General features: G+C 39.8%; 1 protein-coding gene across 8 annotated transcripts in view; it reads left to right on the top strand.

Moving 5' to 3' along the window:
• The window catches only part of radil (Ras association and DIL domains), a 32,241-nt gene that overhangs the window by 17,158 nt on the left and 5,135 nt on the right, over positions 1-9,948 (top strand). For 5 of the 8 annotated variants that reach the window (XR_004631895.1, XR_004631896.1, XR_004631897.1 and 2 more), the window contains 5 exons: positions 2,932-3,104; positions 3,653-3,803; positions 5,117-5,343; positions 5,875-6,211; positions 9,034-9,173. Coding sequence is in view for 4 of the 8 variants with exons in the window: in XM_034688287.1 (XP_034544178.1) it covers positions 2,932-3,104; positions 3,653-3,803; positions 5,117-5,343; positions 5,875-6,211; positions 9,034-9,173 (1,028 nt within the window). In the remaining 4 variants the exon portion in view is untranslated. The remainder of the gene's footprint in view (positions 1-2,931; positions 3,105-3,652; positions 3,804-5,116; positions 5,344-5,874; positions 6,212-9,033; positions 9,174-9,948) is intronic. The other 3 variants (XM_034688288.1, XM_034688289.1, XM_034688290.1) reach the window with 1 other exon arrangement.

The following is a 9,948-nucleotide window of genomic DNA, read 5'->3' on the forward strand; positions in this document are numbered from 1 at the left end:
ATACACACAGGCATACACACGGATTCCCTGATGTTATTACAGGAGAAAACCTGATCGGATAACTTAATAATACGCTGCACACGCTCTGCTTTGTCATGGATTTGTACGATCGTGTCTATGTATGAGTGTGTTGTGACGTCTTCCTCGCTGATGGAGTACAATGGATCACTCTTTGTTGTTTTGGGTGTTTCTTTGAGAGTGCACCGTGGCTTTTCTGAGTGTGTGTGTGTGTGTGTGTGTGTGTGTGTGTGTGTGTGTGTGTGTGTGTGTGTGTGTGTGTGTGTGTGTGTGTGTGTGTGTGTGTGTGTGTGTGTGTTTTGAAACCAGCTGCTGTGAAGCATTATGACACCTTTGCTAAGAGGTTAAGTGATGTCTCGTCTGTTTGGGAGGCCTCGCACATAGATTACTGTATGCCTAGACATAAGCCTATTACAGAGAGGAGTGTGTGTGTGTGTGCATCCAAAACATATGGCAGAATATTTGAAGGGTCATGATCGGTGTGTGTGTATGTGTGGGTGTGGGGGCTGTCAACTTTAGATGCCATCAGTCCATTGTTTGCATGAAGCTTCCAATCAGGTCTGAGAAATAGAGTTCAGCTTTGGTATCACTGAGGGTTTTAAAGTGTCATGGTCAGAGTGATGTTCATTTATGTGCAGAAAACTGTTTGTGTTGATAAAGATGTTCCTTGGACTGAAAAATATCACCATTTTTGTCCACTTCCCACATCGTGTCAGGGTTTTCACATGAACTCATCTGACTCCTTTATTAACAGAAGACTCTCTCTCATACTTCTTGGTCAGTTTGCAGGTATTGTTCTACCAAACAGGAATGTTTATTTATGGTTCATACACCTGAGTGTACCCAAACTCTTCAACACATTGACAGTTTTGGACCATTTTGTTCAGGCAGAGTTCTTGCACTGCTGCATAAAGTTTAACATTTTACATTTTAAAACCCTTGTGCCTTATCAAATATAAAGAAGTGTATACCATTATGTTTTGAAGATGTGATTTTTAAGCAGTGGTGGACAGTAACAAAGTAAATTTACTTGAGTACTGTACTTAAGTACATTTTTTGAGTATCTGTACTTTACTTGAGTATTATTTTATGGGGATACTTATTACTTTTACTCCACTACATTTAGAAGACAATTATTGTACTTTTTACTCCAATACATTTCTATCAGTGCTCTTTTTCTTTAAAGTCAGCTCATGAATTTCCTTTTGATCTCTAAGACAGTAAAATGTGTTTGTGTAGTTCTTTTTGTCTCAGTAGTTTAGTCATACCTGTATATCGTGTGTCTCCACGGTTGAATGTGGAACAAACACAGAGCAGATTTCAGTCAGATCAGGCAGTTCATGTAGAGGTGGTAATGATGGGTATAATTCTCCACCTGAGCACCCATGGCCACATCTTCAGCCTGTGTAAGAGGTTTTTGAAAGGAAGAATGATATGTATCGTTTGAAATGTTTCCCACTCTGCCCAAACATAGCTACAAAAATTCACAGTCCAACCTGAGAGAGCGTGTTGAGCTACGTAACGTTTGTTTGATTCCAGATGAACATTTCAAACTAAGCTGTCTGTGCTTGGAGTAACTTAGTTGATGTTTTTATCCATGGTGTAGTTTTCAAAGATTTCTAGTAATGGTTTCTAGATAAACATAATGTCACAGAATGTACTCCTATGTATTCTTGACTGCACTCACGCTTTGTGAAAATACAACTTTTGAGATATTTTAAGAAGTACTTTGAATACTTAAGTATTTTTAAAAGCATGTACTTTAGTACTTTAACTGAAGTGATAATCTGACAGAGCAACTTTCCCTTGTGTTGGAGTAATATTTGACATTGAGGATCTATACTTTGACTTAAGTAATGAATCTGTGTACTTTGTCCAACCCTGTTTTTAAGAAACCAGTCCTCCCAGTGATTATTTGATACATAAAGTATCTGTATTTACATTTTAATACAATCAGCTGTCCTCTTTGTTTAAATCACTATCACTTTCAAAGGAAGAAACAAAGATGAGTTCATGTGGTATTTTTCCCTTTTTTTTTGCATTTTAAAGGCTAAGCTTACAAACTGACCGGTCATTTTATTGTAAAAATAAACCAACATAAAACATATAATGTTAGTTTCAGCCCAACATGAAATGATTTACAGTTACTGGGTGAAGATCTATCTTGCGTAGGTGTGTGTATGATTGAAATATGGCTCTGGGGCTACATTCACAATTCACTGTGTGTATGTCTGTGCAGGAGGTCTTAGTTTTATCTGCTTCGTCTGTTCTCCGTGTGAGAACATGTTTTTATACTAAAGATTTTTACTCCTGCATCTAAACAGAAACTTGGGGGGGGTCTTAGTTTTGAAAAATCTGAAATGATGCCACGCACTAGTCCAGTTGTTTGTCATTGTTTGCACCAAACCCCAGCAGAGGCCTGAGCTCACATTAGGGGGTATTTCAGAAAGCTTAGATAGGAATTATAGCTCCAGTGAGGTAATTGGATGACAGATTGACAAACTATGGGATGCCAGCAGGACAAATGCTAGATTCAAAGTTATTGCTTGTTTAAATAGCCGTAAAACTTCCCTCAGGTCTTTGAAGTGAAACACAGAAGGAGGAAGGTCTCAGAGGCTTTCTTTGTTGTGCAGTAAAACACAGACCCAGTCAGCTGAGCCCCTCTGCAGCAGACAATTTGTATTCTACAAGGAGCAGGCAGCTGGTGGCTGTGCTATTGTTTCATTGACGTCAATATCAACTTATTTGAAAATTAATGCCTGTAACACATGCACAGAAACACACAATGTCTCTGTTTCAGGCTGCCTCTCTCTCAGAATATACACACAAATGAGCAGAAATCCACTGCAGTTTCTCTGATGAAATATCCAAACACTCACTTCAGTGTGTGTGTGTGTGTATGTCTGTGTGCAGGTCCAACTCGAGGCTGGTTCCAGCGCTCCAAGGTGCTGCAGATTCAGGCGTGTTTGCGGATGGTCATGGAGTGGGCGAAGAAGTCCGGTCTGGGACATCTGTCTGATAAATTCTTCACCAAACTCAACAGCACTGTGTCCATACTGACCACCCCCCCACAGCAGCTCACACAGGTACCACACACTAACACACTATCATCCACTATCTCATGCAGGAGTGTGCTAATAAAGAAAAGCTTATTATGTTTAAGTTAGTTCAAAGATTTCTGTAAACCCAAAAGTGCACACGGCCAGTAGATTCCCAGAATTAATTAATCAGCTGGTTCTTTATTATTTTATGAGTTGCCACTTATTCCATTAATTGTTTAATCTATATTTCATGAAACCTTCTTCTATTAGGAAGAAGCTGTAAGTTGACTTATTCCAGCTTCTTTACTCTTTGAAGTTCCTGGTCTCTGTACCCCGTCATGACAGTAAACTAAACATCATTGCATTGTAGACAAAACAAGAGGTTTGCGGATGATATTTGGGCTTTGGGAAACCCTGATCAAACACTTGATTAATCAATTAACAACAGACATGAAGTAAATCACTCCAATCTGCTTAAGATTGATGATGTCTTAGCCATCATGATTTTTAGTTGTATGCTACATGAGTTCGGGGAGGCTTGTAATTAGTTTCACCTCTCCTCCTTTTCTGTCTGTTACCTCTGCTGTGTGCAGTCAAGTTGGCGAGCTTTGTCCAGCGAGCACCCGGCTCTGAAACCGGTCCAGCTGCACAGGATCCTCACCCAGTACCAGCTCACAGCTGAGTTAGGCCCTGTCCCAACATGGCAGCCCAGCAGTGAGGACGAGGCGTACATATATAGAACAGGTAAGTGTGGGTAATTGTGAGACTATTTTCATGGCTGGGAGGATTATTGCAACACAGAGACATTTTTGTTGTAATCCAATCCAATCCATTTTATTTATATAGCACATTTTAAAAACAACAAGGTTACCAAAGTGCTGCACAACAAATACAAACAGTAGAAATAAATAATAGTAAAATTTTAAATACAGTAAATTAAAAGACAAACAGAGACCAACATAAACTCTCATGCTGTATTAAAAGCTAAGGAGTAAAAATGAGTTTTAAGACGTGATTTAAAAGTATCCAGGGTGGGGGCCATTTTGACTTGGGTGGGTAGCTCATTCCACCGTTTAAGAGCTACCACTGAAGAAGCTCGGTCATCCCTCGTCTTTTGACTCATCTGATCAGCAGACCTCAGTGCTTTGGAGGGGGCATAGATGTGTGTGAGGTCAGAGATGTACTGAGGTGCCAGACCATTTAGTGACTTAAAAACAAACATTAAAATCTTAAAATTAATTCTAAGAGTTAAGGTTTAGCAAGGCAATTACAACACCTGTAAATATTGTTGTTTATATCCAAGTAGAAATGTGTTGAAGAGATAATTACTTTGCTGTTTCTTTACTTCTTGTACTTTGTTTAGTTTTTTATAAAGATGAAGGGGCGGAAAGTGAGTTGAGCTTGTTAAATATCGTCCATGGTTCCTTTACAAATAAAATAAATCAATGAAACAAGCATAAACACTGTGATGTTTCAGCTTCAGTGTGCAGACTGATGTGCATCCAGAGTTTGGCACTAGATGTCTGTTTCCTCTTTGATCTGTGGATTAACAACATCACAGCTTTGAAGACAGTAGTGATCCAGTATCAAACTAAACCAGTGTGATGAAAACACTTGAGACCTCCACTGAGGCTGGACTTTCAAGAGTAGTAGAGACACCTTTTCATTTCTTTATTTGTAGTTTTATTTGTCTCACAGTTGGAATCATTGAACACAAAGTATATTTCTGTCACCAAAACAAACAAAAAAACAAGTCCCAGGTTTGATCTAATGGGATTATTTTTAAACAGGCATATCATCTCATGAACAAGGATATGTTTTTATTATTTCTGCTTTCCAAGCAGGAATATTTCATTACTTTATGCCCTAAACTTACACCTTAAGCTTTTAATCACTTTCATGAAACAAATGAATGTGCAGTCCTCAAGGAGTTTAAGACGTGAAAGCTTCAAAGCAGAGAGAGCCAGGGGCTAACAGGAAGCTGTTCAGCAGTCAAAGATCAGGTTTTTACTGATGTATACGTTTACAGATGAGTTGACATCAGTTTATGTGTTTAGTGGACCTCCTGGAGAGCTTTGAGAACCATCCCCCAATAGTGCTGCCCAGCGCTGGCTTCAGAGTGGACCTGGACAGCGAGTGTATAGAGGACAGCATCTACAGACAGCTGCTCTACATCCGACACTACCTGTGGGGGCTCCGCACCAAGTCCCAAACACACACCAACTCTTCCGGCGTGCACACACACTCCAACGGCACCAACACAGCTGACTGGCCAGACGTCCAGGTCAGAAAAACTCACACACAAACACACAGTGCATACTGTCAAATACACACACCTAGCAGTAATCCCAGCCATGTGCCTCGGCAGCTGTGGTTGTTGAGGAGTTCCTCATAATCCCATAAATGAAAGACAAAAAAGCCTCGACTTCAGCCGAGCCACACACACATGCACAGACTCACTCACAGAAACCTAGACATGGTTAAATCATGGTTAATCAGATTAGTCTTTAGGCTGTCTAATTAGTGGGAACGGCTGACTAGACCATAATCCCGAGTGTTACTGCACCCTCAAATGTAGCCATACATGCTACTACACAGAAGCTATACATTCATAAATATACCAATGTTGATTTTGCACATGAAATACATATTTATCATCTTAAAGTTTTATTCAGTGAGAAACATTCAGTGTCCTAAACAGCTTTTTCATTTGTTCAAACAGTAGAGTCATTTATATTCTTCTATATCCAATCATTGAACCCTCTCTTAGACCTCACACTGTCTTCTAAAGTCCGTCCCTTCAATCTTTACACAGAGAGAGATGTTGCCTCCGGCCCACAGCAGCCCCCGCTCAGGGGCTCCTGGGGACGAGGTGACGGCAGACACGGGAGAGGAGAGAGGACGGGACAGACCCCCAGGCCAATCACACACACACAGCCTCCGGAGAAATGGCACCCTCCACCACCCTCGGACTGTAAATCCCGACCCGTCCTGCCTCCTGACCCCCCCAAACACCCCGCTGTATCCAGAGGGAGGAGGAGGAGGGGGGACCGGACAGATCATAGGCCCCAACACCCAGATTAACGGCTGTGCAAGAGGAACTTTGGCAGAATGTAAAAAGAGCAACGGACTCATCACCAACGGACTGGAGGGTAGGCTGATGACTTACAGGGGGTGGTCAAAATACCAAGAACGCTAGAGCAGAGTAAAGTAGCCAGAAGCACCAGACTGTGGTCTTAAAGTAGACTCTAAAGACTCAGCGATTTACAATTCACTTTGAGTGTTTTATCTGAAAAGCTATAAAGTAAATCACACATCTATAGTGATTTTGTTATTTTGTCCACCCTGAATGTGCAGTTTGAATGTTAAACCTTGCAGATCATTATTTACAGTATCAATGCTTCAGAGCTCCAGTTTTCCCTTCTTAATATTGATTCACATGGAGAAAAACGCAGGGCGCTCTCTCTGGCAGACGGTACAAAGCATTTATTCTAAAATGATGCCCTTTATGAAGCGACCCAAGTACGGCGGCTTTAACGGTCTTCCTCAGGGTGCAAGAAGAGGGCTGTAACTTTTGCCAGAAGAGTGCCCGGATGTTTTTCTCTTTCTGGATGTTTTTTGTTCTCCAACAGAGAGAACCTTCATCGAATGTTGATTAAGCTCCCCAGCGCACAGACTCTTCTCTTTCATTCCAGTTTAGACACACTCATTTCCCACATTTGAAGTTGGTTTGTCTCAGAGCAGGAAACTCTTTCAGACATTACTTTAATCTAGATAACACAAGGTGAGGAGTTTGCTGTGGGAAAACTTTAAGGGAAGCGTTGAATTCGTGGCCATCAGTTTTATGATTAATCTAATGACAGTGTTTGAGAAGAGGTCATCCCGACACAAATTTTCAGTCTACATGTGAAAGGGTGACCACTAAATTAACAAAATGTTGCATGCTAGGCAGCAAATGCATGCTTTCATGAGGATGAAGTTGCTTATCAAATAATGGCCTATGTCATTTTTTTAAGTTTTTAGGAAAACACAAAAAACCTTACCAAATGCAGAGCATATGATATTTATTAATCATTTCAATCAAAAAGGCCTCGACAGTGGATGACTGTTGACATACATAGAACATTGTGTGTCAATTATGTAACATTAAAGAATAAAGTGACTTTAAAGTGGCCAATTTTCAAACATTCTAGTGTGACTTAGGCAACTTTAAACCTGGCTTAAACTGCCCTTTCATTCCATAGTGCAAACTCAAAACTGAAATTACCCTGAGTTAAATTAAACAAATGTCAGGTAAATCTAATTAATTAGGAGGCAGTCCCTTTCCTCACTTCTCCAGGTCTTCTTTGCTGGGTTTTTATTGAACTTAACCCATTTCCAACATCTGGTTTTGACAACTTTTTGAAACCTGACTATTAACTGTCCTTTAATTCCATAAAGCAAACTCCAATTTAAATAACTCTAACCTAAATTGAACAAAGTCAGGTCGATAGTAAACCTTATCACTCACCAGTAGAAACTGATTCAAGAATCATGTTTAGAGCTTCTTCTGAACTATAGATTCTGTTACTTCTTGAAGCAGCTGCCATCATGAAAGCTTGTTAAATTGCCCAAGTCAGACATTCTAACTTAAAGAATCAAACATTTTGACTTAGGACAAGAATAAAATGGCCTAAGTCCTATAGTCCTATAGGGTATAAACAATATAATCCTTTCAACTAAGGATTAAGGTGATTTTACCAGAGGTGGCCAGAATCATCAAGAGATGATTTAGGCCAAAAACTCATTTTTGTCAAACTCAGACCATTATTTTGATAGGGTGACGTTATATCACATCGTCTATGAAGGTTCTCGGTCATCCAGGTGATTGTAATCCAAACTGCAGCTGGACTTGATTAAATTCCTGAAGGTGTTTCAAGAACTTCAACCAAGTCCAGCTTCCTTTTGGATTCAAATGTGAATGAATATCAGTCAAAAACTGTCTCCAGGTGACAGTGTGTTTGAACCCTTACATTAAACATTGTCTGTGTTGTGTCCTCACTCTGACATTTTCAGCTACTTTCTATGCATACCATTCTAAGTGTTCCTTTAAGCTGCACTGATCAGTATTTTTTTTTATAGAAATGGATTCAGTCATTTGGTGAAGTCTCTTTTGGGGATAAACCTAAGAAGGGCTATCAACATATCTGTAGCAACAGAGAGTTTAGGTGTTAGCTTTGACCACACACACTGTTGGATTCAGTCCCAGTGCTCCCATCAGTGTCATTTCCAGCTGCAGAATTGTATGCAAAAAAGCTCTAATAAACCAAGAATAAGTGACCTGATGAGCACCAAGCTGTAGGAAAACAAATTTAGAAACTAGCTAGTGAAAGACGTTGTACTCTTCACTTCATTGAAATGTACTTAAATCTTCTTAGGACTCATGTAGAGACATAACAAGAGCTGGAATCAGACTTAGATTCATAACATGGTTTATAGAGACAGAATGAGATAATGTTGCTCTTTATTTGTTGAAGACAGAAATGATCGCTTTTATAACACGTTTGAAAAATTAACAAACCCTTGATACTTCTTTGTGTTCCTCTGGTTGTTTTGAGGTTCTTACATCCAAAAATAATGACAGAACTGAATTACTGCAGTCTTAAATTTGGACTTTGAGCAGCTGTGTACTTCAGTGACTCGTATTAGCTTGTCAGTCTTGAGTCTCACATGACAGCAGTCTCCCTTTTGTTCCGTCTTCACAGTGTAGTGAGTGTGACATCTGCAGGCTGGTGTTAGAATCACATGTTTGTGTGTCAGAGTAGCTCCGCAGCTGCACCTCTGCATGTGTCTCAGTACCTGTGTGTGTATGTGTGTGTCCTCTGTAAAGCAAGACTTCTTATGTGTGTCCAACCCCATAGCGAGACCCTGTGTGTGTCTTTGTGTCTGTGTGTGTTTGTTTTTCTGTGGGTTTGGGTGTCCGTGTCCTCTGCAGGGTGTATTAGTGGGTGTGAGTTTCCTTTCCCTGTCTCCTCCCCTGGAGCCCCTCCCCTCCCTGATGACTTATGTGTGGTGTTTGTAGTGGAGCTGGATAAAGGACCCTACGGACTGGGAATGGGACTCATAGATGGCCTGGTGAGTGGACACAAGCTTAACATTTCAGTTTGTTTTTGTGATACTGTCAATTACTACATGTAGGATGTGTTAAAATAACAGAAAATGCTTCAGGGAACTATCTGAAATGCGGACTCACAGATTCACTCATTCATGCATTTTGGAGCTGTAGTAAAGTTCAGAAGGTTTGGCTTAAAATAGAGCATTGGTTGTCTGAGGTTTTTGGAGTGGAAATTTATTTCAATATTTATATTTGCATCTTTCAAGACGTCTCACATTTAAGAGTCAGATATCCACAAAGCTGGGTTATTCTTTTTTCCTCTACTGTATTGAAGAAAGTTATTTTAAAACACTGGAAAGCTACATGTCCTCGCTCACTTAAACACTGGAGTAGAGAGCTGCGATATTATTTGAGATTGGAAAAATCATTTGCCTTTTGAAAAGAACAAAATATTTCATTTTGAAAACATATGGGGTAAAGTATTACACGCACTTAGTTCCAAAGCTTTAGTGAGTGAGTGAGTAGTGCAAAATGTTATTTGTGATCAAACATTTTCGGTTATTTCGACCTTTTTTTTTTATTTTTAACAGCTAACATTTATTTAAAGAAGAAAAGTTATGAAATTATAGATGTTGAGCTTGTTGGTGTGAGGAGTGAGTTAATGTCTGTATGTGTCCTTATTTTTTATTTTTATTTTTCTCTGTTCTTTTTGTGCATCTTGTTATTGTTTGCTTGTTGTTTTGAATTTGTGTTCAGCGACAGTAGCGGAAATTTGTTTAATCTGTCGGTCAGTTC

This window comes from Notolabrus celidotus, chromosome 7 (genome assembly GCF_009762535.1).
Source record: "Notolabrus celidotus isolate fNotCel1 chromosome 7, fNotCel1.pri, whole genome shotgun sequence".
Lineage (NCBI taxonomy): Eukaryota > Metazoa > Chordata > Actinopteri > Labriformes > Labridae > Notolabrus > Notolabrus celidotus.